Below are 19,299 nucleotides of genomic sequence, written 5' to 3' on the forward strand. Positions count from 1 at the left end.
TGAAAATGAGTGTAGGTTGAGCAGCAGCAGCAGGCCTGAGAATGAATTTTTGGAAGATATTTCTAAAACAAAAGACATGGAGAGAAGTTGATTTGAATGAGAAGCAAATTAATGAACATTCATTTAGCTCTGAGCCTTATATAAATGACAAAGGAGTGATTATGGCTCCCTGTGTTAATTCAATATCCAAATATAGAATCCAAAAGGCTTACAACCATACAACAGCTACATGATGTTTCCTCTGCCATTTCTACCAATTGCTGAATCTTACCAGCACAATTTAGCTTTAAAGCATAGCTAGTATATCCAAGCCCTAATCCTGGCAAGACACTGAGCCAGCCAATGATTTCACCATCCAAGTCTGAAGAAATAGTTGTGCAGCTGAAAATAATCTGCATTTTGGAGACACCCCAACCTCAAGTACAGATGATTCTCCCTTAATGGCCTTGGGCATATGCTGATCAAGAAGGGTAACAGACTTGAACTCAGTAATACTCCACATGGGAGCACATGAGTGCACCCACTGGGCTGATTAACAGTCACCCCAAACTACTCCTACTCATGAGAGCTCCCTGCAAGAAAAGAATGGAGTCACTCAAGAGTAACTTCATTTACTGCTCTTGTGGCCTTCAGCTATTCATCAATACCACTTTATCATCAAATGTATCAAGAGTATCCGACAGATCTACAATAACAGGCATGCCATTTACTAGTGTCTAAGGGGTAGAAAAAATTTCTGATGCCTTTGTGTTGTCAAATGCAGCTAGTAACACTGAGACTCTCTGTCACCTTGCCCTTAAGAACAACAATTCCACATGCAGGTATTTGAAGGGACACGGTTTCACCAACTGATGCTTTAGTGCGCTTACTCTGTCCTAATCTGACTCTGTCTTCTGCCAAGAAAGTGAGAGAAGATTAAAGTTTCCAAGTCAAATTCTCAGAGTACTTTTTTAATCATAATTGACTTGAAATATTCTAAAACATATACATATATATATAAACATGTGTGTGTATATATATATATGGTTCAATAATTAACTATTAGTTGTGCACATGAATATTTAACAAGTCCAGCCACTAAAGGCTGACCAGCTTAAAGAACTGGTAACGGGAAAAAAAAAATTCATTAGTGGGTTCATTAGGATTCTGAAAATGAAAGATAGAAAAGATCTGTTCCTTCTTCTTTCCAGTACTCCAGTTCCAGTTTCCAGTTCCAGTTCCATTATTCCCCATAATGATTTAGTCAGATTAAAAATCAGCATTTAAATAGAAGTCACCAGTTCAAAAGAGTAGTTCAAATCAAGAGTAATTACAATGCTTTTGCCTAACAGTTGTCCAGTGGCCCATCAAGAATGAGCTGGCATTCTCACTCTAGTTTTTTTGATTGTAGCCTAAGTCATCAAAAGTCACTACAACACTTATCAGTATTAGTGCTATCAGCAGGAAAGACCAGTTGATGGCTCGGGTACAGATACTCCTTTTTACCCTGGGATCGTGCATGTATTCACAGCATTATACTGGAAGATTCTACAGTGATGCTCTCTAGTTAACAGGTATCAATTATCTGTCCTTTCAATGCAATCTTGAGAACTAAACTTCATTAAATCATTTAAAAAATCATGCACAAATTGAGACCAAAACATTTAATGATACTATTGAACTGAAAAAAGTCTTCTGAACATCAGAATTAAAAGAAAGAAACTAAGGATCTACACTAAAGAATTTGTTTTAATTTCAGTGCAAATTTTACATTCGTCATCAAGTAAAAATGAATTCTTTAAAACTCATCAGCAGGGTTTGATATCTATCTATCCATGCATCTACCAATTATGATTATGATTTATAACAGCATAACCCACAAGTTCCCAAAGGGTTAATGCAACGAGATGAGCTGAAATTCATGAGCATAATCCTAAACAAGTGAGTTGAAGTTCTATCAGGTCTATTTCATAGCATCAGGGATTACTGCTAGCAGTCTAATCCTACTGAGCCTAAGGGAGGTACGTTGTATTGTATTTGAAATCCTGGCCAGGAAAGAACGGAAGGTTAAATGGGTGCCTTGCTCTGTAATCAAATATCACAGGCACTACTTATCTATTCAATGAACAACTAACGTAGAAAATCAATTAGGAAACAAATAGCTTCTTCTTTTGAATTTGCTTTTTACCTAACAAAAAGAGAGAGAACGAAGTAAATGGTTTAATAATATATTTTTAACTGAAGTATACCGTACTATCTACTAAAAAATAATTCTATGTGTAGACAGGCTAACTAGAACACGCAGCACACCCCATAGCAACTGCTGGTGTTTGAATGCTATTTCTTTAAGTGCTAGGGCTGTTTTCAAAGCTAGTGCACATTCAAACAACAGCAGCTGAGCATCTTCTCAGGGTTCAGCACAGAGCAAATGCACACACAAAATTATTAACTGACTGCACATAATTGGAGTGAGCTCAAATGAAATCACAAATACATATCCAGTTGTTTGTAACTGAACATCTTAAATTATGTATCAGTTGTGAAGAGCATTTCTTCAGCTGTGCATCATCTTTTGTTCAGTTGGTTAAAATCCCAGGAGTACTGAAAAAGGCTGAAGCTCCTGCTGGTCTTTGTTCCCAGCAGGCAGAAGTCCCTTTTGGTGGTCTTGAGGTTAACACCCTACTCCCCCTTTCCTATACCTGTCATTCCGAATAGACTTCACTGTCTGTGCACACAGACAAACAGCCTGACCTGGCCAGCTAGCTTGACCCCTGGGCAGGAAGAAGATCACATCTGGTTATTAATATTGGGACATTAAAAAAATGTAATCTTCAAGGCAGTCAGAGAAGCAGGCTAGCAATTATACAGCATGCACTGGATGTCGATCAGGGAGCACGTTAGCCTGATATTACGTCCGAGAATGTTAAAACATTCATCTTTCTCTGATGAGGAGTTTCAGATACAGTCTCCCTATGTATCTGTGAAAGCTGGTAAGAGAAGTTAGCCCAAAGCTCTTAAGTCTTTAGCTTATCTGTTCTTACACTTCTCAGTTTTTATCAGTCTGTTTTACATAGTTTTTAATGTAAAACATTTGTAAGTGAAAACTGATATAACTAGAAAAAAGCCATGATTTTACAGTAAAGGAAGACACCTGACAAATGGAACAAAAATCTTTCAATATTACAATTGTGCTAAACATATTCTCACCACATTCCTTGAACATTTTACCATTATCCCGGCTTTTTAGTTCATTTGCTCTAGACATCTGCATATTACTGTTTTAAACACACTCAGAATATATATATATTTGCCTAAAATATACAGAAACGCATTTGTGTATGTGCATGAAACATATTATATTCACATACATGTACACAAACCTTTATATAGCACAGATTTTTACAATATATCATGTGTGAAATCTCAGTCTCACTAAAGTCAATGGAAATTTTACCTTTCACTTGAATTGGACCAGATCTTTACCCTTTATAAATGACACCACAGACTCACACTGGCATGTGTATTGAGAATATCAAATTCCTCCTCTGACACCTTCATGTAGCCAAATAATTCTTCCTGTCCCACTGGCTATGCCTAAACTGGAATGAAAGACCATAGTCTGGAGCACTTGTATACTGTGTATCACTGGCATTCAAGCCTCACTGATGCCACCTGGAAACTCCTGGACTGCTAATGTGAAGCCTCCACAGGTTCAGTGTGCTTTACAAGCCATGCTCCGACTGGCCCAAGGCATCCTTCTCTTCATGCTATTTGGGAGGTAGAGCATGGTCTTCAGGGAAGTCTAAAGTCAGTCCTAGAAGATGGTGTCAACCTAAGCTCTGTGCTCAAAAGAGGACATAAAATTGTTTCCATTAGTACTTAATTCCTAGCCCAAATAGCTTAAATTCAATGCCATCAGTTTGCTTTTACTGCAAATCATCATCATAATTTTTCTTTGCTTCATTTCAAATGGAAAAATTTCCCTTTCAAATTACTTTGGGCCAACACCCAGGATAGGCCTTCTACCAGTGATGTGTTAATCTTGTGATCCTCTGTGTCTGAAAAAAAGGAGCTTATAGCATTGGAAGGGAGAGGTTTACAGCTTTCCAACAGAATGCTAACACTTGTTTTTAGTTTTGATAGGCCTTGAGATGTCAGACCTTCAAACTGAAACATTATTATGTATGGAAAAGCTATTATAGGAAAAATGTAAGAGGTTTCTAAAATATATTAGTCACAAAATCTCGCTGTTTCTTTTCTTCTTTTTTTCCCTTGGTATTAATGGAGCTTGGCTTCATACAAGCAGTCAAATGAAAAAAACAGTATTGATACAGTTAAAGAATGCTCTTCAAATTTCTAACATATTTTTCCATATGTAAAATATGCAGAAGGTTCAAAATGCATGATAGTTTCCTGCGGGATAGTCAGCATACCTTATTCTGTCTTTATTATTTAAAAATAACACAGCCACCTCCAGCTACCTCAAGCTCAAGACAATAAAACCTTTATCCCCAATAATTCAAAATGCGTATTTGATAAAGTATACAAACACTCACACTTGTATACACAAGAGAAGGTGAGAAAGATTATTGGCAGAAAAGAGGCAAAAATATAAAGGAGTTCTAGACTTGGCAAGAACGCATTTGGGCTAAGTATTGTATAAATGACATCGTTCCAGACATAGAAGGTACTGTGAAAATAGACACGTAGAGATGTTAGTACAACAGGAAGAAGAAGAATGTGGCGAGGCAGTAAACACTGGCAGCATGTGTGCACAACCGAGGTTGCAGAAAGTAAACCGCTAGGCAAGGATGACACTAGGCAAAGCCCTGAGGGAGCTGGAGTTTTGGAGTGAAATTCCAAGCTTGAGACAAGAGAGGAAATGTTTCTGACAGGTTGGGGCCTCTTAGGGTGGAGGCTTTTTGGTTTTAAATAGTAGCTGCTTGAAAAATGCTCACAAATGTGGAATAATTTAGAAGGAGAAACGGACTATGGATGAGGTGACCTGATGTGTATGCTCACGAAGTATTCCATGGTTATCACTACCCAGTAACCTATTTTGATCTGTAAAATATATTAGGAGGAGGTGGATTCAGTCCTAACAACGTATACTCTACATTAAACAGGGCAGCTATTTCAAAGAGACAGGAAGCAGTTCCAAATTAAAACCCTCTCAGCTTTTTCACACCCTCTTGGCGGAGCACTCCCTTTGACTCTTCCTTTGTAAATATCCTTTTCTCTAGAGCACCAGAAACAAATGGAAAAACTCTAGAAATAAACTTAGGGAGAAAAACAGAAACAGTAACCATCAATTTCAGCAAGAAATTACCCAAATAACGGAACTTTTTGAACTGGATAATTTCTCACAGTAGTGACAAACCACAGTAGTCAAACCACAGGAGAGCCATGTCCCAGTCAATTGACAGAGCAAAGAAAAACTGTCATTTTGGAAAACTCCTGGGCCAACTCCATCCTAAGAGTAACACTAATGAGATCAGCAGTACTACAACAGAGATGGATTTGGCCCACATTCTTCCCATCTCTTTCCTCTCATCACTATTTGAATAGGAAACAAACCATTCTTTTAAGCCTCAAGTAAATCCTACAAAGTATAAAAAGTCATGCAATCAGAAAAACCCTCTGTCTTCTAAAATGTTCAATATTTTGTTTTACAGTGCGACCCATCTCATACTAAAGAAAACACTTCATGGACTCTGCACATGCCACTGGCAGCTGAATATTTTATCTTTGTGGCAAACTCAGGAAATATTCCTTACCAAAGAATAATGTTAGATTTAAAGTATTTAATGTAAGTTGTAGGGGTTGGCAGGAAGAGAGAGACTGATATATGATTTAGCAACTAAAAAGAAGAACATTCAGTGCTTGGGAACAACTGTAGTAGCTCATCAAGTGCAGAATTCACTCCACTGACACAGAACAACCAGGCTCCCTGCAAGATGAACAGAGAAGAAATGAAACGTACCCAAGAAAGGGATCAAAATGCAGGATTGCAGCAAAACCCTACACCTTGCAATAGCAGCCACTGCCTTTCTGTACCAGATGAAAAGGTTCCTGCAGTCACTGGCATCCCCCTGTGCTGCCTCTAACCTGGGGCTTCCCAGGGCTCCCCGTGCAGGGTGGATTTCATGGACACATTCATGTGCACTCTAGCTACTGCCCTTCTTGGTCCTTCTTCTGACACATCCCCTACATTGCCTGCCATGGGAAGGGTAGTGCAAGCACAGCTGGCTCTCTGCCAGCTAGGGACTCCTTTACCTGAGCAGAGTGACCCTTCCCTCCCCCACTGTGGGGAACTTGCATCAAATCTCCAATTCCTTTTGCTCCAATAATGCAAGAAAGGAAGCTGAGCTGGACCTGTCATGCAGCCCCACTGAAAATAGTTGTCCTGTGACCATCTGCTTGGTGTGCATGTCCTTATTTCAAGCTTCCTCCAATGACTAATACTCTCTTTAAAAAAGAGTTTCAAACAGAAGCAAACTATGATAAGAAATAGCTACTAGAAATAGCGAGAGAGCCATTACTATTTAGATTTATGGGTGCATAAGAAATAAAAAGAACTACCAACAGCCATGTACCTTAATTTGCCAGAAAGAGGGGAGGAAGGAGAATCTAGAAGTATTTCAGATCTAATGTTGTGAAGATATTCAGTGAGCTACAGTCAAGAGAAATACGTATCAATGTGCCTCTTTCGCTTTAACTAATTAGCAGTGTTACAGGGTTCAGTAGTGACATTTCAGCAATAATTGATCCTCTCATGCAATTTTTATATCCAATATACCCAGCCAACTAAGTTGTGTGGCTACAGAGGCTGGCAGCTACCACAGAGAAGCTGGTCATTGCCTGAGAGTGACCTTGGACCCTGGGATGCTGAATACACAGTCAACGGGAGCTGCTAGCACTCAGCATTTTGCAAAATCAAATCCCTAATTCCTTCATATTTAGCACTTCCTTCAACAGTGGCAGGTAGCACAGTAAATTAAGACTCAGGTAGTAACTGCCCTGAACTAGTGTTGGTGTATATACTCGCACAGGGAATCAGAAACTTCCTGCCCTGCTCTGAAATTAGTATTTCATTTCAAATTTTGTGTTGATTTGGGGAAGGGATCTGGCATCATAGTTTATATTACTTCACAATACATACAGGGCAGGTTAGTTAATATATATTTCTTTCTTTTCTAAACCCTTATGTGAAAGGTTTGAATGTCAATCAGCATGAAGACCAGAACAGTCCAAAAGTCAACACAGTTCCCACAGCATGAGTTCAACCACAAGAGACATCCTATCTGTATCTCATGGTCTACCTTAATAATGATCAATAATACATTAAAATTAGCACTGAACAGCATAAAAAGAGCACACAACGGTCCACTATTTGAGTTATGTCTCATATGCTTCAACCTTGTAGTTGTAGAAACAACATCTTCTGTTTTGCACCAGCAAATGAATATCTGGGGTAAATATTTGCAGATAGATAACTTTGCTATTTCTATTTTTCATGCTCAACAAATAGTTAACTGTCTACTGATATTTGTACCTGAAGTTCACTATGCATGGTAAAAAATGTGGGAAAACAAAAAGAGATAATTGTTGGAAGATGTAGGCAATGTGACAGGGGGTAAGGTGGATGCCTGCCCCCTTTACTCCCTTAATATTGGGGAGGAGGTGTGCGGAAAGTGAATTCTTCCACGTTGTAATTCAGAGCTGGAGCTTTTTCCTCTCTGCTAACTAAGCAGGACATGGCCTAACCACCTAGGCATCTAACAGAGGCAAAAAAAAGAAAAAAGAAAAAAGAAAGTGGTGGATTAGAATCTGACAGAGACAGAGGGGAAAAAAAAAAAAAAAAAAGAAAAAAAGAAAAAAGTAGGAACCAGCAGTCCACTCAACAAAATGAAAGTTAACTCTGTGTCTTCTAACATATCAAACTAGGACTGATCTTGCCGAGGGCACAAAATGATTCATGCTAGTCAAGACCAGGCAAAGAACCATCAGGAAAGCCAGAGAGGTTTACAGCCATCTGGACAGTATGATGGCAGATGAAATTCAGTACTGGCAAACGAATCCAAGAAAAGGTATGTTAGAAGGAATAGTAAAGTCATGTAGCCCAACTGGGAACAGTGTTTTGTGTTCTGATATAGCAATATATCTCAAGAATAATTTAGCAGTGGTAGAAAGATTTAGAGATCAGTGATGGGAAAGTGGAAAATCTTCCACAAAAAGGCACATTGAAATTGTTTGGTGTATGAATACTATAAGTAAAAGACCTGTGATAGAAAGTTCACAAAATAATGGACTGGCCAGACAGCACAAGAAAGAATGCATAATCTTTCTTGTTCCAGGTTGCCAGATGAATAAACAAACAAAACTTAATAACTTAAGTGAATGATATAGAAAGGCAATATGTTTTTAAAAGCTGAAAGAAGATATTTATATGCAGGTTATAATTAACCTGTGGAACTCTTTCCCACTGCATGTGATTGACCCAAGAGTTCAGTTTACAAACTGATTTGATGTTTGTGTGCCTGTAAGACCAGCTTTTTAAAAAGAAAATTACTTGAACTCATAAGGTATTAATTCATTGTTCTTTAAGCACAGAGGAGAAGGAAAAAAAATCACCATTTACAAGCAACATTATTCCATTTCCGTTTACTGTTTTTTTTTTTTTTCCTCTCTGCTCTGAGAAGCAACTGTTGTTAGCCAATCTGGAGCAAAGAGATTAGATAAAGTGGACTAATGGTATAATTTGCTGTGATAGGACAATGATTACACACTTGGCCTATTAATGTGTTGTTGCTTCTAAAATAGAAGACATTCTAAAATGTCTTCTGTTATGGACATCTACTGCAAGAGATGTACTTGCCTAACTTTATTTCCAAAAGAGTATTTCTCTTTAGGACAGGCAGGAAAGAGATCTCATGATTAGGCAGCTCAGAAACAACTCCAAAGAAGAAAGAAATATTCTTTAGACCAAGTCTTGATAATTTCAGCCCTAAAAGAGTCTATTAGATATTTAAGAAAAGTAAGAAAGTTATGAGTAACTGAGGGAGGTAAATTGTAATAGAAGTGGAAATCCAATCTTTAACTATAGCAGGCACTAACACATATAGACATTTACACAGCACTATAGCAGGTGACAGTAGCACAGTCTGTATTATTGTATTTATGACTTGTATGTATGATTATGTGTTTTGTGTCTGCCCAGAGACTTTAGGTCACAAACTCAGTAAAATCACTCTTAAACTATTTCTGTGGTCTATTTTTTGTGGTCATCTGAGAGCTAACTCCATAAGATTCAACTCTGATATATCCCAGCAGGGTCCTGGCTTCCTCCTGGGGCAAAGACTTTGAGTCACAGATGTTCCTGGACAAATAAGGACATAAGGTTTTCAGAAACCCTTGCAGTTTGGCCTTTTGTTTTTTTTCCACCAGCTTCAGTCTTCCTAATTTCCAGTTATTCATTAGCTGTGTATATATCTGCAAATGCCAAAGGGTGTTTCAAAATAGTAACATCTAGATACTGAAAGCTGCCTCATTTTAGCAGTAAAGCAAACTTTCTTCCATGCTCTCATTACTAGCAGAACTAAAGAGCCAGAATACTAAGATAATACTAAGAGCCTCCTTACACTCAGTTTCACTCTTCTAGCTGTAAGAATATCAGCTTCTGGTCATTCACAAAGGGCTGACTTAATTCAAAAACTTTAGCATTACTGCCTCAATCTATTTCCCAAAGTGCGAGTCCTTGTCTAGGTTACATGCATTATGGGAACACTTTAAACAAGTGTCCTTCCCTCTCTTCTGCCGTGAGGAATGATAGTTTTGAATTTAGCACAGGGAATGCTTGATAACTTTACTCATACCTGGTTACAGTACTTGAGCCAGCTACAACTTTCACAGCTTCCCATGGAAAACATCTTCCTTACAAATAAAGTAGGTTGGAGCCATTCTACACCACTCAACACGCTTCCCCCTTTACCTGGCCAAGGACTACATAGTCCCAGGTAGAAGTTTATGATACTAATAGAAAAATTCCATGAATGTCATGGATTTTAGAACAAGATAATGCGAGTACAGAGTATTGTAATAGGCAACGGGAAGTGCCTACTAAGGTTATTGTCAGAGTATCTTCCACCATAAGCCTTTGTTTTAAACAGGGTCATCACAGCAGGGTTGATCTTGAACTTTCTCTGATGAGGGTTAACCTTTTTTCTATAAAAAGTATCCCTGAGAACCTGTGCTACCTCTAAGATAGATGTTCTTCCCTCCAGCAGCAGGGCAAGGAAGCAGTATATGCCCTTGTTCTCAGTTTACAAGGGAGAAGTGAATAAAGATTCTTCTTTGGGCAGATTCTTGAATATTGTCCCCACACCCTACGTCACCTGCACACAGTCCAGAAATAATCCAGTAGTTATATATTTACATATTTCAAGCATGTGAGTCATGTTAACTGCAAGATTTGATCGCACTCAAGGATCATATTTTTAAATAGAAGAAAAAGACATTTTTAATCAGGAAATTCACATGGGTGAATATCCACTCTTGGATTACTGTAAGATTACTCTATCACCATTCATAGCTCCCAAAAGTAATTTGTAGCTTTCTACCTATACATATAAGCACATAGTATTGCTCACACTCTTCCTATACGATAGAAACAAGTCTTTCTGTTTGTTTTTGTCACTGCTGCTATGGTAGGATGCCCCACGATAGAAACAAGTCTTTCTGTTTGTTTTTGTCACTGCTACTATGGTAGGATGCCCCAGGCATGGGAATCTGCTCACTTCATCAGTCAAGGACTACCTTTGCTCAATTTTCTGTTCCCTTCCATGCCCCCACCTTTAAAGGCTAAAGATTATCTTAATGTCTTCTCTCCCACAGGGAGAGTAGCACACAGTTTCCCCTGAGGCCATGGCACACCACGCTCCAGGTCTCCGCACACTGCAAAACTGCAGGGCTGGCACCATGCCAGACAAGGGACCAAGGGGATGGCTGCCAGGACATGCTCCTTCCTGGCCAACCACAAAGCAGAGGTGCTGGGGTTCTTAGCAAAGCCTCACTTTCTCCATATGCCAGTACAAGGATCTACCACCGTCATTTCGCAGTCTGCAGTCTCTGCCTGTGTTACATATATCAGCCTAAAATAAAGAAAATAAAGGCCATCAGGACTGAAAAAAAAAAAAACAAAAAACAAAAAACAAAAAACAAAAACCAGCTACCTCTGGTAATTCACATTTTGTTAACATAAAAACCTTATCATCTTATCATTACTTAATGTAATTACTACCTATTTCCTATACTGTATTGTATTTTGCCCACAGCCATACACCATTCTACACATGGAAGTTTATCCAATAAAGTGTATGTATCTTGCATTGTGCCCACTCTTTTGCTAAACCTAACAGGGCTACAATTGCTCAGCATTTCACATCAGGTTCTTTGTTATCCTTCCTTACAAAATCTAACTGGAACATTGCCAAACAATATCACCCCCCACCCCCCCCCAAAAAATACAGAAAATTAATTTGTCTACCTAGGCAAATGGGCATATATAGAGCCAATATATACGTTCTGGACATATGAATCTCCAAGGTCTTACTCCCATCAACCCCAAAAGCATGCTGCCCCCTCAGGATTCCTGGTCTTGGCATTCTTTCTGGATGAACTGACAAACATGTTGTCCAGGGGAAAATTTCTCCCAAATCACGTACCAAAAGCAATAGTAAAGCTGAAGTACACATGCACGTGTCGTAATACAACTTTCCTGTTGTGACCCAGTTTTTTACAGTGTTCGTTCTTAAATATATTGAAGAGACAGTGGGGAAAATTCCCAAGAGTTTGGGAAACAGTAATTACAAATTTTAGAGAAGGCACCTGTAGTGTGTTGCATAATATCAGATAAAGCTGCTAAGGGTAACAAGAAAAGGTATGTTGCAAGGCTGAGAGGGAGCGGCTGCTAAATTCATAGCTGCAGTCTATTTATGCAAGATACACACATGCTCACACATTGACATAATACTCTTACATACATTATATATTGTATCTCTACTTTGAATCTTGGTCAGAAATAATTACTTTTTTTTTTTTTTTAATATCGGCATGAAAAAACCCTAGGGACAAAAAATAGCTGTTACACAGCTTTTTCTTCTTCTTTTTTTTTATAGTGAAAAAATACAGTGAATAAATGAGGTTGATCCTCCTTATGGTGCTTTTCCTCTCCTCCTTGCTCATTGCTCCTGCAGAGCAAGAGGAACAGCTAGCTTGTGCTTCACTGGGCAGGCTAAGCATTGGAGGTAGTGTCCAAGTAGTCTGCTACAGCCTCCTTTGAAGGAGTAGCCTCATATATCCCAGGACACCCAGGACAACACTCAGACTGGGATCCAGAACAGTGTTTTAATGGAAGGACAAGGGGATTCCCTAAACCACGGCTTAAGAGAACTTTTCTTCTTAAGCAGTATAAACCTATATGCAATGGGCACAAATTGAAACACAGGAAGTTATGCCTGAACATGAGGGGGAATTTCTTCCCTGTGAGAGTGACAGAGCCCTGGACCAGGTTGCCCAGAGAGGTTGTGGAGTCTCCTTCTCTGGAGATCTTCAAGGCCCACCTGGACGCAACCCTGTCTAACATGCTGTAGGTGACCCTGCTGAGCAGGGAGGTTGGACTAGATGATCTCCAGAGGTCCCTTCCAACCTTACTGATTCTATGATACCATACACTATATACATAAACTATAAACCAAATACAAAACATGTTATTTTTTACAAGGTATGTAGGAGCATCTGAAAGCCAGGCAACATCTGACTATCAGGTAGAATATATAGGAAGTATAATGTGAAAATTATTTCTCTGCTAATACATATTTTTAATTTAGAACAAAAAGTATTGATTTCAAAATACTGTTTAGCTAGTCCTGACTTTTTCTTAAATAAATGTACTTATCTATAATGTATAACTATGTCCAGTAGGCACATACATTAGTCAGCTACAGAATGTGCTCTTTTAACATTTGTATTTATGCATATAATCTGCATAATCTGAATTACAGTCACTAACACTTGCAATGAAAATTAAATTTCATTAAAAATTTCAAACCTTAAATGAACATAAATCTGAAAGTACTATAAAAAATTGAAATATCCTCTAGTGAGGCTTGTGTTTAGCAACAGATTAGAATAACTTTTGTTTATCACTGAAAACAGCTTTCTTCATCTAAACAAACAACAAGAATAAGATTAAGCAAAACATGTTTTGGCTCCTCAGATGTGCAGACATATTCCAATTTCCTTTGCACAATGATTTTTATGCAAATCAATGCTGCACAATCTCCTGACCTCTTTTACCATCATATTGGGACAATGACAGTTCCATAATTGGACTGGCACGTATCTTGGATATTTGATTTTAAATTACAAAGTTGGTTCAGGACGACAGAAATGAAAAGAATGTGACTTTGTGTTAATTCTGGCCGATCAAGTATCAACATTTCACGCCAAACAGAATAAAGCAAACAAAGTGATTGGGGTTGTTAGTCCATTCGCCCCTGCATGCATATACTTCACACCCCCACCTCAGTTGTTAATTCCTAATAACGATGCTTTCATCCAGAACAAGGATAATGAGAAAAACCCAAGCACTGTTCCTTTGGGAACTGTTACACTAAAAGTTACCTAAGGACTAAATCCCACTTGTGCCTCCTGCACGTGATAAAGATGAGCAAAGCATTCAATATCCTGGCTGATTTAAAATCCAAATATACAACTAGCATTATGGAATCCAGACAGACTATTCTGCTTCGCTGATGACAGATGCAGAGGAAAGCTACTCTAATTAAGCTTTTGACTTTGAACAAGAAGAGAAGTGGACACCTCATTTTCAAAAAGCAGCATATAACCCAACTGAAGAGCAGGTGCTGCACGGTATTTGCATTTCCTGCAGAGGATGCTAGCTAGCAAGACCAACCAGCTGACCGTGAAAATTCTTGGCCTTAAGTGATCCAAGGACAGACTATAAATCCATCCTATAAAATATAGTAAAAGCCCCGCTTGTTCTTCTATCTTTTCAATATGTGATGTTATACATTTGTGATTATCTCATTTTATTGGGCTCTTTGGAAAGCTGTTTATGATCATTTGTGGACAAAACAAAGGCTTATTGTAAATTCTTTTTTAAATAAGTTGGAAGGTCAATATGAAACAAAGGGCACTACTTTTACGATGGCTACATGCAATCTATGCTAGTATCTGTAATATTACAATGCACTTCAGCAGGGGGGTAGAGTCCCAGCTAATTACAAAGCTAACATATAATAGTATCGCATTAACAGCCCAAGAAATTCCTATTGAATTGCATGCATCTGACAAATAGAAAGACGTGCTTGTGTTGAAACTTAATTATTCTGGCAAAAAAATTGTGAGGGCCAGATTCTCAGAAGACATAAACACAAAGCTCTGCTTTACACTCCTGAGGATCTAATGCTTTGTTTATTCAGATAACCTCCATCATAGAAAACTTATCATCAGGATTGACTAATTTGCCTTATTATTTATGGTATCTGCAGTTAAGTAACACAATTAGTACTCAGTTTGTGAGTCGGAAGAGAATACTGCCGATGTACAAATCGCAAGGTCTAAAAGAGACAATCAGCTTGCTCTGCCACGTTTAAAATGTTAATGTTGCGTTCCACCCTAGGCAAAGAAGACAAGCCCTTTTCAAGGACAGTTCTGGCTGAAATTTTTTTTTATGGTTTCAAAGTAAAACATTATGGCAAAAAAATGAATACAGCTTTGTTTGTTTCTTCAGTCATCGTTAGCAATAGACATAAAGGTATTCTGTTTTGGAGCCCATATGGAAAGATCATCAACACTTTCTGCTTCTGGGTCCTTTGCCAAAATACCATATCCCACATGCCTTTTACCTTAAAACATAAAAGAAAAGGTGTTGTTCTGGTCAAATAAAGAAATAATTTTTACTAGCATACGTCTAATGTTAAAGCTGCCTAAATCCTGCCAAAGACATTAAAACACCATCTGTAAAACAGATTTTCATTAAATTGATCAGTTTAAAGTTAAGCAGCTAGGCAGATGATGCTTTTGAGCTAACCTTTAACCTTTAACCTTCTTAAACTGGAATTAGGTCACTCTCCTTTTGGGTAATATCTTTGCCGTCTGAGAACGTGAGAGCTAAAGTGATCTATCCAAACTGAACTGACAGTCATAGCATTAATAGTGTTATGGATCAATATTTTGTCAATGAAGGGAAAAACAACATAGTTTTCACACAGCCGAGTATTTGTCTGCTAACTGCTGCTTGTCAAGTTCCCTGAGCTACTAAATAGCTGAATATATAATATTAATTGAAGTAAATATCCCATATAAAATTAATGACCATTAATGCTCTTACCAGCTAATTATATGGTGGGTTTTTTTGGTAGCCTAACTTTAAATATTTTATTTGTGATTGAACTTCATCCTGTTATTCAGTTACTCAGCTAACTAATACTCCTTTTCAGCCAAAACAATTTAGTTGCAAAAAGACAACCTTGTTAAATTCAGCTACTTTTACTATTTATTTGTTTATGTGGAAACTTTTATGAGCACAGAATATGGTATATGCTGTATATGCAGCTCCCTAAATCAAAAGCTGTTTAACTAAGCTACAAAATGGCTTCCTTAAAAGCAGTGACATATATTTTATATCCACGAAGTTTACTATCCTACCTCGGCTTCCCAAACTTGCAGGAGTTTAATGCTTCCTCCTGCAGAATGGAAATACTCTCTGTTGCTATAGAGTCTTTTCCCTGTTTACCTGCGAAGTTAGCGAATGCTTCTTGATGGATACTGCAAAGGATTCACAACTCTTCTGTGGGTTAATTTTCTCGTGTCAAGCTCTGGAATTCCAGCTGAGAGTCTTTTGGAAGTTCCTTTAGCCCTAGCTGCGTTCACGCAGGGTAAGGCTGTCTTTGTTCCGGTCCCTAGCAGCCGCACTACTAACACCATTTGAATACTGCACTACCGTAAGGAGTGCTCGGGCCATTTCGGTTTTAAATAACCGAGAAAACAGCCAAAAGTTTTACTTTGCCATATTTAGAGTCTAATTTTAAAAGTGACATTTTGATATTGTCTAAAATTATATCTACAGCTTCAGAGAAGCTCTGATGTTCTGGTAGCCTTTTATTCCATCAATAGTTAAGCACAGGAAGAAAAATCAAGCTGTTATAGCAACATTTAAAAAAAGAAAATTCACCAAAAAAAAAAACTTCTAAATAAATATAAATGACTCAAGAGAAAACTTTGAGGTGCTTGGCAAAGTAAAGGAACAAAGTCACAGATTCGGTTTCTGTGCTTTCATATGGTTTTAGTATTAAAGTTTTTATTACCAAACCATATACACAGCACCTTAATTTTAAAAGAGTTAGAGGAGCTGCTTGAATATAAACACAATTCATGAATATTCTGTATCACTCCCAAGACATCTATGTATTATTCATACAAATTAATGGGTTTTTTTTCCTTAGGTGCTCTAAAAGTTTATCTGATGTATCAAGACAAACAAAGTTTACAACTGTGCTGGTGTCAACTGCTTCACCAGACCTGACAAAACTATCAAGTCTGCCAGCAGATAGCTTTATAGACTTTTCAAAATCTCATTTATTTCTACCTTAAGGCCTGAATGCACACCCACAGTTAAAACTAAAATTGTATGGGTGACATACGGAGGCATTATATCCTGTTATAAAACACACACAACTAGAACATTTTGATCTTTCATGATACGTTGCAATACTGATAATCCTAAATTTTTTAAATATTAATATACCAATTAATATTTAAAATAAATCATCCCTCTCCTTCAAAATGCATGAGATTAACCTTCAAAATTTAAATTATATAAAAATAGCATGTGCGTGTATGTATGGTCGCCTTTCTGAGGTGCTTTAAAGCCTAGTAGAGTTTAAATTTCAAGCTCCTCTTTGTTGTCATGAGGGACATAAAGTTTAGAAAAATATGTAAGCTGAGATTCTCACTAGAGGTCCTAGAGACAAGGCTTAAAAGAGACAAGTACCAGGAGACTTGCAATCCTACGGCAAGAACCAGCAGCACACTTTTGTTTATCTTTCTAGAGGACCTGAAGCTTAGGTGATGTCTAGGAGTTCATGCATTCCCTCTCCACTGAGATGTCTTTCACCTGATATGATTCAGAGAATGGACTTAAAAGGTTAGTGATGGTCATTCACCATGTATAACTGCACCGCAGAGTTTCCACTGAATTGCTCAATCTAACAAACCAGAACCTGGAAAAGAAGCCGTTTCAGTGGCAGGATGTTTTAAGGGATAAGTCCTAGGAGTTGAGACTCACTCCCTTAACTCTCTGAATCAATCTAGATTTTATAGGATGCTGGAAAACCAAGCGTATTTGATTGAGATTTCTCCAGATTTGGGGTTGAGTGGCTAAAGACAGACATTGCTGTTTGATGCAGATGGTTTGTACTTTGCAAATCTATAGCTACGCCTATGACTTCATTAATAAAAAGCAATTGGAGTCTTGTTTTCAACAATATCTGGAGTTTTGGCAGTGAAGCCGTCTGTGAAAAGCCTTCTGCCTCCTCAGCTCCCTTTCTATCATTCCTATCTGCAACACGGTTTGTAACAACATCTGTTTGAAGGGCAGCTTTATAAAACAAAATTGAAATAATCCAGGTTAACACTCCAAAGAAAAGATGTGGAGTAACTATTTTTTAGCCCAGATTTTTTCAAAAATCTAACTTATAATGTGACTCCACAGTCACTGTAACTAGGGGGAGCAAGGAACTGCTTCACAAATGATGTGCAGCAGGAACTTCTGAAGGCAATTTTGCTCCTGAGGCAGGCACACTGTGTCACTACACTCTCAGCTCTTTTGGCACTTTTCAGAACAGGACTTTGGATCTTTAAAAAACAAACAAACAAATAATCAAAAATACACCCCCCTGACGTTAACAAAAAATATAGTTTAAATAAAAGACATAATTAAATTAGAAGAGCAGACAACACTGTGGAAGAACATAATAAATCTGATGTTGTGTTATTGCCATTTTTGTCCAGGGCTTGTAACCTGCCAAGGTTACAACTATCAGGTTATAAAATTAAAATCCAAGTTACTACCTGCACACTCTGCGTTAACTCAGAACAACTGTTTGAACCTGACTGAACACCAGCAAAATATTGTTTCTTGTGTAAACTAGAGATCTGCTGAGGCTTTTCTGCAGTTGTTCCATGCGTTTACATTTTCAACATGATTAGAAAACCGGCATAGCTGCTGTAATCAGTAGATGACTCCTGATAGTTTAGTTATCACAGATTTCCAGTATAAATCAATAGATAACACTTGCAAAATGGATTTTCTAATCATATTTAGAGCTTGTTACAGTGACTAATGGTTTGCAATATTTCCTGAATTTTTATATCCCCTAAACAAAAGAAGTTTTTAATAAGTTACAAAGTTATTCATCTTGGAAATGAATGTGTTATATTTTGTAGACGAACCAAGACAATCAAGCCAATCCAGTAAACACACTGCAGAAAATAAGTTACCCCATAATTAGGGTTTGGAAAAAGTCATGACCAGTTGTGTAATAAATGGTATTCATCACTCCCACATATTCATTATATCCGCATAGTTTTTTCCAGTAAAGATAAAAATATAGTTGCCTTTCTACTAACATATTTATCTACACCACACCCTTTCATGTTTGTGAAAAATCATTACTAGCTTGGAAAAGAAGAGCAGACAAAAGGATGACAGTGCTTAATTTTGAATACCGCTGGTAATAATGTGGCATACTGCATGTGTTTGCTATAAATACCGATGTAAAATAACTTCTCTTTGATAGATTATAGTCGCAAACAGATACATATGCCAGAAAATCATCTCTATGCATGGTATGGAAAATTCATCATTTTCCATAATCTCTTCCTTCAAGTCACCAATGAAAATGTTACAATGTTTGAAAAGATTATAAGAGATATCAAATACCTCTAATAATTTACTATGAGGGTTTTTTAATGTATATTCCTTGTGTTCAGAGAAAGTGAATCCTAAATGGGCCCTAACATAAATCTACATGTTTCACAGGATCAGTCCTTCTTGACTACCCCACATAGTTTTGCTCACTTATAAACACGTTCAATAAACAGCTATTTTGCTAATTAATCAAAGTCTTGGTCGATTAGCACAGAAACAGTTAATTTCCTAGGCTATTTGGTGCCGACTTAAATTGCTGTCACTGGCTTACCTTGTACAGTTTCAGGGCTGCTTCGTGCCTGTGA

General features: G+C 37.7%; 1 protein-coding gene across 1 annotated transcript in view; it reads right to left on the minus strand.

Moving 5' to 3' along the window:
• The window catches only part of ZFHX4 (zinc finger homeobox 4), a 145,693-nt gene that overhangs the window by 98,740 nt on the left and 27,654 nt on the right, over nt 1-19,299 (minus strand). Inside the window, exon 3 of the mRNA XM_062570267.1 lies at nt 19,266-19,299. This exon is cut by the window's right edge and continues 469 nt beyond it. Within this exon, the coding sequence (XP_062426251.1) occupies nt 19,266-19,299 (34 nt within the window). The remainder of the gene's footprint in view (nt 1-19,265) is intronic.

This window comes from Rhea pennata, chromosome 2 (genome assembly GCF_028389875.1).
Source record: "Rhea pennata isolate bPtePen1 chromosome 2, bPtePen1.pri, whole genome shotgun sequence".
Lineage (NCBI taxonomy): Eukaryota > Metazoa > Chordata > Aves > Rheiformes > Rheidae > Rhea > Rhea pennata.